This window comes from Ceratotherium simum, chromosome 15 (genome assembly GCF_057802395.1).
Source record: "Ceratotherium simum simum isolate JZ-2026a chromosome 15, ASM5780239v1, whole genome shotgun sequence".
NCBI classification, from domain to species: Eukaryota; Metazoa; Chordata; class Mammalia; order Perissodactyla; family Rhinocerotidae; genus Ceratotherium; species Ceratotherium simum.
The window spans coordinates 11,912,745-11,931,663 of NC_141914.1; the positions used below are offsets into that span (position 1 = coordinate 11,912,745).

The following is an 18,919-nucleotide window of genomic DNA, read 5'->3' on the forward strand; positions in this document are numbered from 1 at the left end:
ATGGAAGGCTTTGTGATAAAGCCTTGGAGGGAGGAAGGGTGGATCATGGCAGGAAATAAATCGAGCCCTTCAAATTGGATGTTTTCCCTAAAGAAGGGAAGTTACTGAGATGCACATAAGACAGGCTGATACATGCGTTGGCCTAGTTGTCACAGAATGAGCTAAAAAGGAGTTTCAGAAATACTTAACTATACTAGATATGTTCATTATGAACTACCAAAGGTCTTTTCAACTCAGTTATTCAAGTACACTGAAACCAAGACAGAGGTTGATAATTTTAAATTGTAGAATCAAATCTGCAGTGGACATTGATCAGACAATGAAACACAAAATTCCTCTTAGTATACAGACAAAACAAAACAAATTTGTAAGTACATCATGGAATTCGTGGAGAAGGGAACTGAAGTTTCTTGTAAATAAGAAGTGATGGTAGAAATTAATACTGTAAATTATATGAGTAATACTCTTAATAGAAGGGTAATATATAAGAGTAAGTAATAACTCTTGATTTAATATATGTTAAGTGTCATGGATATTACCTTTTTAGTTTGTTGTCTTTATAGCTTTCTTTTAATGAACATAAAATTTAGGGCTTTTTGACATTTCCTCCCAATTGTGATCTCTCTAACACTTCTTTTTCTATAAGATTCTTAATATATCAGTCTGCTTTCTCTTTACATGTACATTTTCAAGAACTCTTGTAGTTAGTATAAGATTCCATAAATGAGTATTACATACACCCTGTCCCAAGACATACCAGTAGGTACAAACTCAGCCCCAATACTCCCTTCCAATCTCTGAATCAATGATTTTCAAGTTATGTTTCATGACTCAGTGGTAGATTACAAAATCACTTTAGTGGGTCACAACTACCATTTTAAAAAAGCAAATAGAATTAGTAGAAATAAAAAAAATTCCTGAGTTCGTCACACATTGTCTTAGTCAGTTCCAGCTGCTGTAACAAACTACCGCAGACTGGGTGGCTTAAACAACAAACATTTATTTCTCACAGTTCTGGAGGCTGGGAAGTCCAAGATCAAGGTGCCAGCCGATTCAGTGTCTGGTGAGGGCCCTCTTCTTAGTCTGTAGATGGCTACCTTCTTGTTAAATCATCACCTGGAGAAAGAAAGAGAGAAAGAGAGAGCTAGCTCTCTGGTCTCTTCTATTTATAAGGGCACTAATCTCATCATGAGGATCCCACAGCATCATCTAAACCTAATTACCTCCCATTGGCCATACCTCCAATTACCATCACATCGATCATCACATGGTGGCGTTAGGATTTCAACATATTACTTTTGGAGGAACACAAACATGCAGTCCATAACACACATAATAGGGGTAAGGTGTATTTCATGGAACTTATATTTGTTTTATACTTATGTATAAAGATATATACGTAAGTGCATTTACATCATGATGTAAAATGTATTTATTTTGGTTGTGGTTAAAAAAGTTTGAGAAACACTGACTTAAATGAAGTCAGATCACAATGCTGTATTGACATAGTTGATATAGATTACTAATTCTTAATGTTGTTTTTCAGAATAAGGAATCAAAAGAAGAGCAAGTGTAAGTATTAGTTTATTTAATTTTTAAATTTTTCTTAGTACTTTGAAAGTGTGCTTTGCCATTATGACACAGCCTTGCCTTGGGAAGTATTCTCACTAAGAGAAGAAAGGACAGTTCCTTGTCTTAATAAGTTGTCACCTTTTCACAGAAACTGACAAAAAGTTAAATTATCATTTATTTTGGGAGAATAGAATCTCTTACCATTTTTCTATAAGGCTGTGCAAGAGTCATCCAATGCTAACTGTTTTATTCAAGGACTAATTTGGGTCCAGCATAAAATCTTTTAAAATATAGTCTAAATTGTGGTTAGCCAAATCTAGACTAAATAAGACTTAACCTTAAAGAACAGATCATTGTTTGTTCCACTGACCCCCTTACAAAAGAGTTTGTTTTGGTTTGGTTTGGTTTGTTAACCTGAAGTGTTTTGTTTTCTTTTTAATCCCAATTGTTAGCAGTGAATTTTGAACCTTTCTTAGAAAGCTTGCAATGTCTGAAGATCACTCTGAGCTATATTGTACAACCATATGATTGATGACAGCGTAGCAGAGAAAGGAGCTGGGGGAGGCATTCCATGCAGGGGTTGTTATACCCACTAAAAAGTTTGTTAACTGAAAATTACTAACTTTAGAGAACTCATTGTAAGGACATAATTAAGATATCTTTAAAATGGTAACAAGAACATATTTTATTAACTTTAAAGCCATCACTTGTATTTGGTATTTTCTCATTGATAATGGACATGATTCACTTGGTAAGTAAATAGTTCTTCACCCAAGATGAGTTTCACTTTCTCTGTCAACAAGTTGAACCACCAGAGCAATAGTTTTTTGGTTTTTCTTTTTTTTCAGGCTGTGTCTAGATGCCATAAAAATAACTGAACTAAAGAATGAAACAGTGTCATCAGTCATTTTGCTCATTTTGCGTACAGTGTAGACCCAAACCTGGATGATCATCAAATCACCCAGGAAACTTTGTTTTTAAATGAGGATTTTCAAATATACCAAAAGTGAGGAGAAGAATATATCTACATTAGTATATATACATATTCTCCTGATTCAACATTTATCACTATTTTTCCACATTTGCTTCATTCTAACCTTAACATTTTGTTCCATGTTGACATGTTTTCAATCTCAAATATCATGTAATTTTACCTCTGCATGCTTCAGTTTGCATCTCTTAGTAATATGAATATTTTCTTATATTATCAATGCTATTATTATACTTCAAAAATTTAGAGATAGTCTCCTGGAGCTTTTCAAAACTGCAAATTCATATTTTTACAGTTGTTGAGGTGTCTGGAAAAATGTAATTTTTAAAAAGCTCTTCAGGTAATTTGGAAACTGAAATGATAGTAGCATGCCTTTAAATTTTAGACATATGTATAAAAATGGGTTAATTGCCATCAAATGTGTAATATTTGCATTCTTTTTTAAATGATTCCTAGTTAATGAAATCTATGTTGTCACTACAGTTTTTTTAAAGACCTGTTACAAAAGAAACCTCCATTTTTAAATCTACTTTATGTTGTTATTTGTAGCCCTGTATTTAAATGTGCCCTAGACCTAAGCAATGAAGTTGATTAAACTAACTTACCTGTCAAGAATATTGTGATGATAAGATAATACAGCAGATATGGAAATGCTTGTCAATACTTCCCAAAGTATTGTTTCCCAAAGTAACTGATGTTAATAGTTATAATTTGAAAAGTGAACTCCCTGGTCTCATAATTCTTGAAAACACTGGGATGAACAGAATAGGTACCTGGATTGAATGCTATCTCAAATATGCTAAAATTCATTGTGAATTTTCAAGAGAAATACACAGTATGAGCACTGTCCAAACTGTCTTTGACCATGAGTCCTTCTGAATCTGAGCATCTCATGAGAGCAGTACAATATTAATTTGGGAAACAATGGCTTAGATGAAAAGCACTATGCAGTTATAAAAGATCACATTGATTATGTCACCACTATAGCCCAAATATGGTAGGAAAGGAAGAGCAGTTGAAGAAAGAGCCAGTAAATCTACACCCAGGCAGTAGATTTATGAAAGATGATGCAAGTGATATTCAGGAAGATTCTGCTACTGAAGACAAGTTTTATAGCCTGGATGAATTGCATATTCTGGACATGATAGAGCAGGTAAGCCTGATTGGAGAGGGCACAGACAGCCCTTCCTTCTTCCTGAAACTATTGTTAACCTTTGTTTTCCCCGTGACTCTGAACAGTATGTTGACCTGATGGTTTAAGGTGTGTTTGTGAGGAGAAAGAAAAAACAGGAAGGGAAGGACAGAGTGGGATGGATGATGGGGAAAAGAACCTTAGAAGCTAGAAACTTTGCCCTTTAGCCCTCAGACCATTTCCTAGTTTTAACTATTGGGCAGAGTTGATTACAAATGCATTACTTGCAAAAGGTTTTCAAATACCACAAAACAAAACAAAAAAAACGTGGCATAATCTCATTGGATTAAATTTCATGAGAAAGAGTTTTATAAAACAAAGCTACTTTCATTTTTTTTAATTAAACCTTGTTGTTACCATGAAATGTCTACAAAAAATATTAACATACAACAATTTTTTCTTTGGTTCCTTTCCTGGTAGTGGTCACTGCTAGGAATGATGTACCTATATGTGAAGGTACATATGAACATGAATTTAAGTGCTCAATAGACTTAATCAGACAAAGCATATGAAAGTTTCTTTTTTTGAGAAACCACTTGATTTACGTACTAATGAGAATTCTGTACTGAGGTAATTTTATGATAACCTCTTCCATGGTTCAAGTATAATGATATATATAGTATGTAGGAATATTGATTGTCTAAGGGTACGGTTAGTATAAGTGATTCCCTGGTTGATAGTACAACTTTCATATAACTGTCATACCTTTGTTTTCTCCTTTCCAGTTATAATATTAGAATGTGTCTATGTTAACTGAAATGACATATTGGGTATACATTAAAGTTTAAATATGGGCCTTTGGTTTTCATTGAATAGCCATGAGAACTGTGAGAACTCGAAAACAGAATCAAAATGTCACACATCTTTCAAAAAAATGTTTGTTCATTCATTTATTCCAAAAACATTTAGCGTCTGCTTTGTGTCAAGAGCTATGCTAAGATATGGTCCCTGTGATCGTAGTGTTTACAATCCAGTGGAGGAGTTGAACATTAGGTGATAATTACTAAGGTAATAATTAAATGCTTGGGCAATTAAGACTGCCTGAGTTAGAATTCAGGCTCCTCCACTTACTGTCTGTGTGACCTTGGGCAAGTTCCTCAGTTTTATCATCTCTAAAATGGGCATAATGAGTTCCTTCTCATATGGTTGTTATGACAACAAAAGCATTCCAAAAAAAGAAGCTTAAAAAATGGTAAATGTGCAGGTGATGGCATTCAGTAGTAGCAGTAGACAAGTAACCGTGGTATTGTTTAGTGAATGCCGTAACTGGGGAGAGGTGGCTTCATCTGAACTAGTCAGAGATGTGATGTTTGCACTGAGACCTATAAAGCATGAGTAGGATGCTTTAGATGGCAACTTTAATAACTAAAATGTTAGTGTTTTTCTTAAGACAAAAATAAAGCCCGCATATTCCATTTGCTCACTAGGGCTCAGCCAGCAAGGAAACTGCAGGATATGGAGAAACGGAGAAGGAAAAGCTTGCTCGACAGCGGCAGCTTTATAAATTGCACTATCAGTGTGAAGTAAGTACTTTTGCCGTTAGATCTGAGGCCAGTCAGAGGTAGTTCAAATGTTAAACTTAATGGTATTTTCTTTTTTTAAGGAAAATTGTTTTCTTTCAATTTCTTGTGACTTGAACAGAATTAACTGAAGTAATATTTTTCATTGATTAGGATTTCAAAAGACAATTGAAGACAGTGACTTTTCGATGGCAAGAAAACCAAATGCAGATTAAAAAGAAAGACAAAATCATCGCGTCTCTTAACCAACAAGTGGCTTTTGGAATCAATAAGGTTTCCAAGTAAGCGCAAATCTATTAGTAACAGGAAATTCTGGGTTTGCTCCATAACGAACACCATCTTTAAAAGATAATCCCTATATAACCACTAGGTGGCATTGTAACTGCACATTAGGAACCGCCAACCACAGGACTGCACTTGCTTAAAAACCACCTATATTTTTGCGTTGCCAGCTGGATTAAGAAATAAGCAACTGCTCACTCTATATATTAAGCTTTTCATGTATTGGCTGAACAAGTGTGAAGATAATGGAATTACATGAGAAAGAAAGTTAACTTTCAGGTCGTGACTCTAATATGTAAAAATGTGACTAATGATTGGCTGTTTCTTTATAGCATATGATGAGTACATTCCTCAAAGACACCATGGAATCACTTGCGTGCTTTTTAATGTTGGTTCCTCAGAGTATTTCTGTTCTAAGCTCAAGAGATTGAAAAACAAATCAAATTTCTGGAGACTCTTCCCACCCCTACCGTTCTCATTTCACTTACAACCTTAAGTATTAAATGCCTAAAACTAAAAATTCTGATTTAATAGGGAAAAAAATGAGAGTCCTGCTGTATTCTTTTTGTACTAATCACTGCCTCTAACCAGTATCAGGTGAAATAGTAGTATAGTTTATAACACATTATTTTATTAAACAGTAATACCACAAGATACCAGTCGTCCATGAAGTGGAATTTGAAATCCATTGCAGTTCTTAGACTGCAAATAGGGAGAATAGACAAGTTCTAGGGAATATCTTAGCGTAAGGAGTCCAGGATACTAATTGTAAAATTGGAGAAATATTTGGCAGAGATTTAGGCCTTAAATTTTCTCTCACATATCATATCATCCAACCTGAAGGGGTTTTTAGGAAGAACTGGATGCCATGGCTCTGGCACCATAATATCAGTTACAGACACTTTCAGGCTGCTCCCTGCTGAAATTAGAGAAACTACAAGTTCAGAAGGAGGTGAGGACCTAAGATAGCTCAGGCAAACTAAGCTGGCTACAATCACTTAAGAACCCACACTGCAGCATTCAAAACTTTGTCTTTTAGCCTGGAAGATAATGACCTATCCAGAAATATGTTATATAGTATCAGAGATCAGAAAAGTAATGCCATCCATGCCGATGAGCTGCCTCTCTCCTTCACCCTCTGAGGCTATCCCTCCCCAACTCTGAGAGCTGACCCAGGCACCCTTGTGTGTTTAAGACTACAAACAGACCACTTTAGAGGACGTGTATGTCTTCACACGATGAGTATTCAGTGTTGAACATTCACCAAACATTAATCAAGTGCCCACTGCGTGCAAAGAATTAGAAGATACCAAGACGTGTCAGACATTGACTGTGAGCTAATGGAGAATATAGATTAACATGAGGGGATTAAAATTACATATAACAGAGGGACTTCCAGTTCCGTCAAGATGTAATAGCTCCATTACTTGCAAGTCTCCCTTCTTACAACTAAAACACCCTGGATATAACACAACAAACAAACATAGCAAGACTCTTAAAGGTGGAAGAAGAAAGCAGACTGTCTAGAGACCTTGGGATTGATGATTGACATGGCAATGATTTTTTTTATTACCTTATTCCCGCTTATCCCAGACAGGGTGCTGCAGAAGCCTCTAATCTGGAATTGCCAGTAGGCACAGGGGAAAAAAGCTCCAAGAAAAGGCTGTTCCCTCTAGCCAAAGGATCAGGAAAAGGAAGATATAACAACAGGAAACCTTTTTGGCACTACCCACCTACTCCAGCCAACCATCAGTAGCCCCACACCACCCCTTGGAAGCAGGTAGTGCGCTCTGACAAAAGCGGATGGCAGAAATCAGATTCTCCTGCTGGGGTAGCAGTACTGAGTAGGCAGCTGATCTTCCTTTCCCCACCAGCCAGAAGCAGGTAGTACTTTAGTTTCTCTACCAGGATGGCTTCAATGTGGTCCAGCTGGGAGCTAAGCCTCTACCTCTACCCCGCATCAATGAGACTGAGGAAAGTGATCTGACGTGGAACTAGTCAATACTAGATTTCCTCCCTGCTCTCCTCAGAGGGAGCTCAGTCTCCACCACTGGGGCTAGTTGGCACTCCATTTTTCCCTCTCTCCCCAGCTGGTGCCAGAGGGGCCAAACAGGGAACTCCTGACTTTCTCCACCCTACAGCAACAAGGTAGCATGAGTCAGCCCTTTTACATTCCACTTGAAGTAGGAAAAGATCGATACCGGTAGACTGTGTATGCATGTTGTAATACCTAGTACAACCACTAAGAAAGCTGCACAAAGAGATTTACTCAAAAATGCTGTAAATAAGTCAATGTGGAATCTTAAAAAATGCTCAAATAACCTATGAAAAAGTAAAACAGAAACAGAGGAAACAGAAAACAAATAATAAAATGGCAGACTTAAGCCGTAACATATCAGTAGTTACCTTAAATGTAAGTGGTCTAAGTAGACCAGTTAAAAGAGAGACTGGCAGAGTGGATTTTAAAAACAGAACAAAAAATGTGATCTAAGAATATCTTGTTTACAGGAAACTCTTCAGTTTCAACAACATAGGTATGTTGAAAGTAAAAGGATAGTAAAAGATATACCATGCAGATGTTAATCAAAAAAAGCGGGAGTGGCTATATTAATATCAGATAAAATGGACTTGAGAGCAAAGAAAACTACTGGAGATAAAGAAGGACATTATATAATAAAAGGATCAATCCACCAGGACGACATAAGAACCTAAAGGTGTACGTACCAAACAACAGAGACTCAAAATACATGAAACAACACTTGATAGAACTGAAAGGACAAATAGAAAAATCTACAGTTATAGTTGGTGACGTCAACACCTTACTCTCAGGAGTTTATAGAACTACTAGACAAAATCACCAAGGATATAGAAGATCTTTTATAACACCATCAACCGATAGGATCTGTTCGATATTTATAGAAAACTCCACCAGACAACAGCAGAATACATAGGCTTTCAAGTGCCCATAGGAAATATGCCAAGATAGACCATATCCTGGGCCATAAAACAAACCTAAACAAATTTAAAACAATTGAAATCGTACAAAGCATGTGCTCAGATCACAATGGAATCAAACCAGAAATCAGAAACAGAAAGATAACAGGAAAATCTCCAAACACTTGGAAACTACACAACACACTTCTAATTAATCCATAGGTCAAAGAAGAGGTCTCGAGGGAAGTAGAAATACGTTGAACCAAATTAACATGAAAATATATCAAAATTTGTGGGACACAGCTTGCAGTGCTAAGATGATTTGTAGCACTAAATTTGCACATTAGAAAAGGAGAAGACTGTCAAATGAATAATATAAGCTACCTCAAGAACCCAGGAAAAGAAAAGCAAAATAACCCAAAACGAGCAGAAGGAAGGAAATAATAAAGATTAGAAATAATGAAATTGGAAACAGAAAAACACTAGAGAAAATCCATGAAAAAAAGAGTTGTTTCTTTGAAAAGATCGATAAAATTGACAAACCTCTAGCAAAACTGACAAAGTTAAGACATAAATTACCACCACCAGGAATGGAACATTAATATCACTACAGACCCTGCAGACATCGGAGAATTATGCTACATGAAAAAAGCCAATCCCCAAAGCTTACATACAGTAGTCCCTCTTATCTGCAGGGGATACAGTCCAAGACCCCCAGTGGATGCCTAAAACTGCGGATAGTACCGAACCGAAAAAAAAAAAACACTTTGTTCCTATACATACATGCCTGTGATAAAGTTTAATTTATAAATTAGGCACAGTAAGACATTAACAATAAAATAGAACAATTATAACAATATACTATAATAAAAGTGATCTTTTGAATGTAGTCTCTCAAAATATATTACTGTACTGTATTCACCCTTCTCGTGATGATGTGAAATGATAAAATGCGTACGTGATGAGATGAAGTGAGGTGAATGATGTAGACATTGTGACATAGGATTAGGCTACTATTGACCTTCTGACAGTGTCAGAAGGAAGATCATCTGTTTCTGGACCACGGTTGACCACGGGTATCTGAAACCTTGGATAAGAAGGGACTACTGTACTGTATGATTCCATTTCTATAATATTCTTGAAATGACAAAATTTCTAAATGACAAAATGATAAAAATGGAAAACAGATTAGTGATCCCAGGGTTATAAGGAGGAGATGGGAGTGGGGGGGAAGTGGGTATGGCTATAAAAGGGCAAAATGAGGGATTCTTGTCGTGATAGAACTATTCAGTATCTTGAACTGTATCACTGTCAACATTTTGGTTATTATCCTGTCTTTTTGCCAGATGTTGCCATTGGTGGATGTTGGTAAAGGGTGCATGGGATCTGTCTGTATTATTTCTTGTACTTGTATGTGAATATATGATTATCTCAAAAAGTTTAACTTTTTAAAAAAGTACATACAGGGCCGGCCCCATGGCTTAGCAGCGGTTAAGTGTGCGCACTCTGCTACTGGCAGCCCGGGGTCGCATCCCAGCCACGCACCGACTCACCGCTCGTCCGGCCGTGCTGAGGCGGCATCCCACATACGGCAACTAGAAGGATGTGCAACTATGACATACAACTATCTACTGGGGCTTTGGGGAGAAAAAGGAGGAGGACTGGCAATGGATGTGAGCTCAGGGCCGGTCTTCGTCAGCAGAAAGAGGAGAATTGGCATGGATGTTATCTCAGGGCTGATCTTCCTCACAAAACAAAACAAAACAAAAAAAAAAACATAAATAAAATGGAGCTGCACGTAATGGGATTTTGTAGGGTAAAAAGAGTACTTTTGATTGTTGTGACAAGGAAGAACTTCAATGAAGACATAGTACTGAACCTAGGCTAGCTAGGATGAGATGGGAGAAAAGACTGAAGGCATCCAGGTAGAGAGGAAGGCATGAGCCTTGTGTGTGTTCTCATATAAACTTTTGAGCCTTTCTTTGTTTAGTTCACTTGATCACATCCCAAGAGTATGTGATAAAAGTATAAATATTCTTTAATTGTAAAATGTTGATTTCTTTCATTTTAGAATATGGTGTTTATTAGGAAGCAAAAAAATATATATATTTCTTTGGCCTAATTCAATGCCAATCCTAGACTAAATGTTTGGTAAACATTTGTTGATAATAATTGCAGTGTTAACAAACAAGATTTATATTAAAGTGACATATTTTTCACAAATTGCAATAAGCACTTAGTAAATGTTAAGAAACTGCTGTCAGTCAAATCCATATAATAAACTTGATAGCCAGCCAGATTAAGCTTGAGAACTTTAGATCTTTTAGAAAAGAAAATCTAATCCCACCCTATCATGTTATTCATGAGAAAAATAGGACTGAGAGAAGTTATGACTGCCTGCCCATATGTAGCTGGTTCATCTCTGAGCTGGCTGATAGGAACTGTGCCTATCTCATCCTCTATTATTTAAGAATCCAGGTCTTCTGAATTCCCCACCAGCTCTGCCAACTCTTATTGCCCACTCTAAACTAGAGCTGGGTGAAATACTGAAGTAATGGAAGTATACAAAGGAAAGGAAGATGTCAACCTTAGAAATCTTACTACTTTTCAACTCTTTCTACATACTCCTGTATACTATAGTAACAGCTTGTGTTTCTTATTCTTTACTTGGGAACATGACCTCTTTTATATGGAAAGAGACCTTGTTTCTTTTCATTGCATTTTCGGTCCAATAGAACATTGATTGTAAGTCTCTGCAGCTTCTAAGAAGTTTAAAGATGAGTGGATAGTCTCTGAAATCTAGTAGGGAGCGGTCCAGACATTGTTTTAAGGCTTTATCCTTACAATAATTTATATCAATCAAAACTCCTGTGTATCCCCAGTGTCTGAATGTATCAGAGACTTCAAGAGAAGTGTGCTTTTGCTATAAATCTCTTCATATTGAAACAAATTAACAGGTTAATGTAAAAGCTTGGTTGTGAAGAGAAATACAGCAGCTTGAGGGAGGAACATCAAAAATGGTATGTGAATATATGTCAACCAAAAAGTATTACTTTGCATTTCTCTTAATAACTTCTTGCATATTTGTAAGCTAATCCCAGGTTATGTTTTCTGATTTATACAGAATTTTAACCCAGTCTACCCATGATTAGGGCATGTGAATGACTCCCCAGTTATAATTTATAGTTTTAATTAAAATTCTTATTTGCATACAGCCTCATTACTTCTATATTTAAGGTCTGATTTCTTTCACACCTTAAGTCTTTAATAATTTGCATGACTTAATTTAGTATCTCCTTAAGGAACTTAAAGTTCTCAGTTCTACCACAGGCCTAGAAAATCGGAAGATAGCATCTCTGTTTTCTAGTGGGTAAACTTACAAAGGGCTAAAGACATTTTTCTAAGTCATTGAGCTGGGGATACAAGATTAGATAACTCTTGTCTTTGGCTTTCTAATTTGCAGGTTAGAACTTACTTCTTTTTTGGGAAGTCAGTAAATCAGACATGAGAAATAAAAGAGATAAATTTCGGAAGGACTAGGTATAGGAGTCCACTTATTGTCAGGCTCAAGATTTGTGGCCCAAAATGGACATACTTAGTCCCTCCTCCACTACAAGTAGTGCTCTTCTGACTGTATTGATGACAATTTCTCACATTTTATGACTTTCTTTTCTTAGATTACAGCGTCAGAGCCATGCTAAAGATAATGAAATCAAGAACCTTAAAGAGCAACTCTCCATGAAAAGGTACAAACAGCTGTTGCTTTGGTTGAGTGCACCCTCTTGAAACTCTGTGTATTCCACTCAGCACGTTCTGGCTAGGGTAGCCATATAATTTATCATCCAAACTGGGGTACTTTTGAGCATGAAATTGAGCAGTATTATTAATTACATTGGGACAGTAGGTATAAACTGGAAGTGTCGTAGGCAAATTGGGAGATATGTTCATCTTAGCTCTGGCCCTAGAAAACTACTGAGAGATTAGATCGGCAAAGTTATGGTCCCACAACAAACTGCTGTCAGGGACTAGAGCTTGTGAGTTCTTATCTCTTTGCCCTAATCAATACTACTAGGTGTGACTGCTTTATGAAACTGGCTAAGTTTTATTCTGATTCACACATTTTTGCCTACAGGTAATTTTTTTATAATAGCTTTTTTGAGATCTAATTCATTTAGCATAAAATTAACCTTGTTAAAGTATATGGTTCATTGGCTTTTAGTTTATTCACAGAAGTTGTACAACCATCACCACTATCTAATTTCAGAACATTTTTATCACCCTAAAAAGAAACCCTGGACCCATTAGAAATCACTCTTCATTCTACCCTCCCCCAGCTTCTCGCAACCTCTAATCTATTTTTTGTCTCTGGGTTTGCCTATTCTGGACATTTTATATAAGTGGAATCTTATAAAATGTGGCCTCTTGTGATGAAATTCTTTCACTAAATGAATGTTTTCAAGGTTCATCCATGTTGTAGCATGTATCAGTACTCATTCCTTTTTATGGATAAGTAAGATTCCATTGTATGGGTATACCACATTTTGTTTACCTTTTTATCAGTTGGTGGGCATTTCATTTGTTTCCATTTTTTAGCTATTATTAATAATGCTATTATGAACTTTCTTGTATACAGATTTTTGTTTGGACATGTTTTCAGTCGTCATAGGTATATACCTAAGAGTGAAATTGCTGAGGCATGCGGTAAACTTTATGTTTAATTTTTTGAGGACCTGCCTAACTGTTTTCCAAATGACTGCACCATTTTACAATCCCACCAAGAATGGATGAAGGTCCTGATTTCTCCACATCCTCACCAATACTTGTTAGATTATCTGTCTTTATTTTAACCATTACAGTAGATGTGAAGTGGTATATCATTATGGTTTTGATTTGCATTTTCCTAATGATTAATTATTTTGAGCATCTTTTCATGTGCTTATTGGCCATTTGTCTATCTACTTGAAGAAATGTCTATTTAAATCCTTCGGCCATTTTTTAAATTGGCCATTTTTAAATTTTATTGTTGAGTTTTAAGTGTTCTTTGTATGTTCTGGATACACGTACTTATCAGATATATGGTTTGCAAATATTTTCTCCCATTCTGTGGGTTGTCTTTTTACTTTCTTGATGATATCCTTTGAAGCACAAAAGTTTTTAGTTTTAATGAAGTCCAGTTTATCTATTTTTTCTCTTGTTCTTGTAGGCAAATTTTGCACAATAATATAATGGCGTAATAATTCCTCTTGGTTGAGTTAATGTATCTCCTTGAATATTTTATGATTTTTTTTCCCCTCAAAACACTCTGGCCTTAATGGTATTAATAATATTTTATCAAGCTTCTCGTCAATGTTTGTCAGGTACTCAAGCATCCAGATCTTTCTAATAATAAAATATTGAGAATAGCCTTTGTGAAAATCCCTATTACAATGTTATATTTCCAGTTAATTGTTTTCATTACAGACATAATTTGGTTTGTATTCTCTGCAGTTCTGGGGCTCAAGTGTAAGGAGCTGAAATGGGGTAGGAAAAAGAGAAACCTCATCTGTTTCATTTTCCATAATGCCCTCAGCCATTTTTCATAATGCCCTTCCTAAATAATGTCCTTATCATCATCTTCCTCCCCACCTCCCTCTCAAACTACAGGATTTGTTTTCATTCTAAGGTGTTGAATGTGAGATAACTAGTGAAAGAATTTTTAATGCAGTTAACTTAGCTGTATTACAGGGATACTAAAAACCTTTGTGGTTGCTATTGTTGGGATACAGAAAGGCTTATGGGAACTTTATTGTATATAAAATTTATTAATAATGATAATAGCTAACTTATATTTAATACTTGGTATGTGCCAAACACAAAGTGGATGAATTTTTACAGCAGCTCTTTGAGGTTAGTAATACAGTTTCCCCCATTTTTACATGTGAGGAAACTGAGATATAGAGAAGTTACGTAACTTGCCCAAACTTTCACATTTAATAAATTATGGCACTCGGATTCATCCTCAGATAACTTGATTTCAGAGCCACATTTTAAATCATAACTCATATATTGACAGCCTTAGTGCTCTGACACTCTTGATAATAAAGGATAACAGTAAGGGTTAAGTAATGTCTTCTCATGCTTTTATATGCTGTATACTTTTCCAAGAAATCTATTCCTACTCATTGAATAGCTTGTATCTTTCTTCCTCCTGAATAAAGGGAAAAGTCTGTCTTTTCTGCAATGTTACTGACTCTTTAATGATCATATATTTCAGGTCTCAGTGGGAAATGGAGAAGCATAATCTGGAAAGCACAATTAAAACATACTTAAACAAGCTGAATGCAGAAACTAGCAGAGCTTTAACAGCCGAGGTAAAAAAAAAAAAAAAAGAGAGAGAGAGATGGAGTCGGGCGGGAAGTTTTATTTGTGTACTAGTATACTAAAGAATTGAAAAAAACCTGTTTTTTGAATAAACAAAAATAGGACATCGTAGGACCAGCCAGAAAAACACAGCTCGCACTCTTGTGCTTTTTCAATTCATTGGCGTTTTGTATGTGATTACTTCAGTGTTGATAGACTTAAGTTGTTTTCCCTCAAATGACTCCAAGAAATTGGTCTGCTTCAGTATGTACAGCCAATACAGATATCTTGGGAAAATTCTCATGAAGCCAAGTCACTAAGCCAAACTTCTAAGAATAACATTTCACTGCTGCCATACTATCTCCTATCTTTGCTATTTCTTACATAGATCTTCTAAAAACACAAAAATACATCATACACTCCAATGTTAAAAACCAGCTTACTTTCTAGACCCCCAAAAAGTCACCCAGTTTTTTCCAAGTTAGCTTAGAACACCACAGCTAGGTTCTTTCAAACAAACGAAATATGATTGTATGTGTCTATGTAGTTTTTTATTTATAGATAACGAAACTTGATATACAATAAGATTCAAATTTTTGCTGAGCTCGCTGACATTTAGCATTATAAACCTTCCTACGTCTGTAATGGGTAAGCTCTGCTCTTTAGCAGGGTAAATGGGAATCTGGAGGTCAACAATCAAGCAGTGATATCTGAACCAAAAATCCCTGGAGAGTAAAATGTTGGAGTGCTAGCTTTAACAGAAATAAAAAGCTCAGATTACCTTAAAAGCTCAAGTTTGTATACTTTGTTTTCACTGCTTTTAGTCAGAAAATTGCCTTCTACTTCTATTTGTAATTTTATAAACACTTAATACTGTCCAAGAGTATATAATCAGCCATTTTCAGTGAATATTGAGTGATTAGTAGGAAAAAACAGAGGCCTAATGACCGTGCATCAATAGTGGTGTGGAAGGGATTTCTGCCGTGGGAGAGACATTGGACTAAATGACCTCCTGTTCTGGACTCCTAGTGCTGGATGGTCCTGTATGGTCTGATTATTTTCTTGCCCCTTCATCAATTTAAAAAAAAACAAATAGCAGAACTTCTTTTGAGTGTTCTTAAACTTTGCTGCATACTAGTATTACCTGAGAGTTTTTTAAAATTTCGTTACCCAGATTGCACCTGGTATCAATTAAATTAGAATCTTTGGGACCAAGGCATCTTTTTTTAAAGTTTCTGAGATGATTCCAGTGTATGTGCAGGTTTCAAAACTAAGGTTCTACAATGTTTACCAACCCAGTAACCATTGAATAAAAAAATTAGAATTGCAGAATTGATCAAAAAGCTTTTATAACGTATCGTGGATGGTCAAGAAGCTCAGGTACTGTTGGAAGAGATTGAAAAGTAGCTTGAAATTTACTTAAAATGATGGAGAAAGGCATGTATTCATTTGTAAGAATACCTTCAACTTCTTTCCCTTTCTTTCAAAAATCCGTAGGTATATTTCTTACAGTGTCGTAGAGATTTTGGTTTGCTTCATCTAGAGCAGACTGAAAAGGAGTGCCTCAGTCAGCTTGCCAGGGTGACTCACATGGCGGCAAGGTAACCTCCTCAATGTGTCTCCATCTCAGAGACACTTGCAAGTGGCTCCAAGGTTGAACTTAATCTGTGATGTGTTTTACATATAAAACATCAGAGTCTTTGGAGTGAATAAGTCCTTGTAGTCCTCATTTTTTAAACCTCAGAAGTCATTTAATCACTTTGATGCTTTTAATTTGTTGCTTCTGCTAAAGCCCTGAGAACTCTACTGAGTGCAGTAATAGCTGCTGACAGATTTTTCCCTTCCTCCTCGGTGAATTAGATCAAGTCTCAGTCAGAGACGTGCGTGAAGACCAGATATTTACAAAACAGGGTGGATTCTAAGTGGAAAACTTTTTTCTGGTTGTTTTCTAATACTTGATTTTAAATACCTTTGGAGTACATTGAGGGAAAAATCAATCTAAAATCATAGGTTAAAGGCAGTATCCTGCTGTGCTATAATTGAGTGATTTTCAAATATTGGACAGGTTGCATGAGATTCTCCTTAAATTTATAATTATATAGGGTATATGTTCAAACTTAAAGAATTAATTAAATTAGAATCTCTGGGACCAAGGCATCATTATTTTTTAATGATTACCATTTTAATGATCATCCTTATTCTTCAATTCTAAAGAGTCAGTATCTCTAATGTTTAGCAAGATTCCCAGGATATACTGATGTGCGTTCAGGTTGAGGAAGCACTGTTGTAAGTGATCAGTCTAACTTTGCTAGCTAGAGGAAGAAAGGGCACTCTATGAATTAGAATATTATGAAGCTTCTTTGTATGAGATGATCTCAATGATAAGTTGTTGTACTCTTAAAGCTGTTGTGCTGGGTGATACTGGGGTGGGGATGTTATAACAAATAGAGCCTTTTGAAAGGCCACATAAAGTCTCTCTTCTAGAAATGGCAGACCCTAAATACCTAAAGCTGTTTCTACTTTAGTTATTTGGTGATCACGTTTGGCAGAGCTGCTGTGTTTATGCAATTTATGTACTGCGTAGAGGCAGCAATCTGATTTATCCTTGCAGAAGAGGTACTTCTTTCTGATTTGCCCTCCCATAGGGAATTTCTTTTTCTAATTTGCAAAAGAGCCTGATAGGCCAGCTGTGGCCCTGAGATGTCAGGGTTAATGTGAAGATGGTCCAAAACCTGCTTCCAAGATGAGTCAACATCTTTGAGAAGGCTTTTGCATTGGATGGCTAAGGCAATTTCCCCCTTTGGCCTTCTCTTCCTCCCTACTTCAATGGCGGGATTTGTATGCAGAGGTTTTAGAATATGTCCTAAAAATATTGCCAAGATAGAAAAAAACTTGGTGTTCTGAAAGCATAAGTTGTATTTGCTCTTGAAAAAGGAAATCTTAGGTAGTCTTAGTCTTTTTTACTTTTAATAACAAGCCTTTCCATACAACTTTGTGCCCATTTTAGGTAATTATTGGTGATGAAGGTAATTTTGTTGTTGTTTTATGTTATTTATATATATGCTGGAGAACATAATGGAAATTTTGGAAATCTAAGTGTTATATAAAAAGAAGGAACTCTCTCTTGTGTCTCCTTTTCTACACCAGCAACCTAGAATCACTTCAGTTAAAGGCTGCAGTAGACAGTTGGAATGCCATTGTGACAGATGTGAGAAACAAGATCGCATTCCTCAGGGTAAGTTGTGAAGTTTGTTTAGAGTAAATTGACTGAATGTAGGTGGTATATACTTAAAGAAAACATCTAACATTAAAAACAATTACTAGAGGGGGCCGGCCCCGTGGCTTAGCGGTTAAGTGCGCATGCTCTGCTACTGGTGGCCCGGGTTCAGATCCCGGGCGCACACCGACGCACCGCTTGTCCGGCCATGCTGAGGCCACGTCCCACATAAAGCAACTAGAAGGATGTGCAACTGTGACATACAACTATCTACTGGGGCCTTGGGGAGAAAAAGGAAAAAAAAAATGAGGAGGGTTGGCAATAGATGTTAGCTCAGGGCTGATCTTCCTCACAAAAAAAAAAAATTACTAGAGAAATTTAAGGAAGAACATTTTTGTTTCATTTCAGTTATTAAAGTTTATGCCTTTGTGAGGTTTCAGATTGATTACTTCCATGAGATTGATTACTTCCATGAAGTTGGTTGTAGATAGCATCCTAGACTCATACATGTGCTTTTTTTAGTGCTTAGTACAGTAAATGGTAAACTCAAAAATTGTGCCTCACACTAATTTTCCTAGAATTCCAAAGCTAACTCTGCTCCAATAAAAAATAAATGTCTTAACTTGGTCTGAGTAATTATGTGTTTACAGAACTAAAAGGAAAGTCAAGCAGACCTGTATTCGTTTTCAGCCTTAACTTTTTATGTAATTATTCCATAGTGCAAAGTAATAAATTCATTGTTATTGGTTCAATAGAATTAGGACTATGCTAAAGGTAATTTAAAGAGGTGACCCCCTGAACATTTATTAATTTAATCATTTGGTTTTAGGATCTTTTTTTATTTATATCTTAAAGTTGATATATAATGTTGA

At 36.0% G+C, this 18,919-nt stretch overlaps 1 protein-coding gene across 6 annotated transcripts in view; it reads left to right on the plus strand.

Annotated features, from left to right (window-relative positions):
* The window catches only part of DZIP3 (DAZ interacting zinc finger protein 3), a 97,355-nt gene that overhangs the window by 64,962 nt on the left and 13,474 nt on the right, over nucleotides 1-18,919 (plus strand). For all 6 annotated transcript variants that reach the window (XM_087439561.1, XM_087439563.1, XM_087439564.1 and 3 more), the window contains 8 exons: nucleotides 1,547-1,572; nucleotides 3,551-3,716; nucleotides 5,183-5,278; nucleotides 5,429-5,556; nucleotides 12,169-12,237; nucleotides 14,745-14,841; nucleotides 16,328-16,431; nucleotides 17,978-18,065. In XM_087439561.1, coding sequence (XP_087295687.1) covers nucleotides 1,547-1,572; nucleotides 3,551-3,716; nucleotides 5,183-5,278; nucleotides 5,429-5,556; nucleotides 12,169-12,237; nucleotides 14,745-14,841; nucleotides 16,328-16,431; nucleotides 17,978-18,065 — 774 coding nt within the window. The remainder of the gene's footprint in view (nucleotides 1-1,546; nucleotides 1,573-3,550; nucleotides 3,717-5,182; nucleotides 5,279-5,428; nucleotides 5,557-12,168; nucleotides 12,238-14,744; nucleotides 14,842-16,327; nucleotides 16,432-17,977; nucleotides 18,066-18,919) is intronic.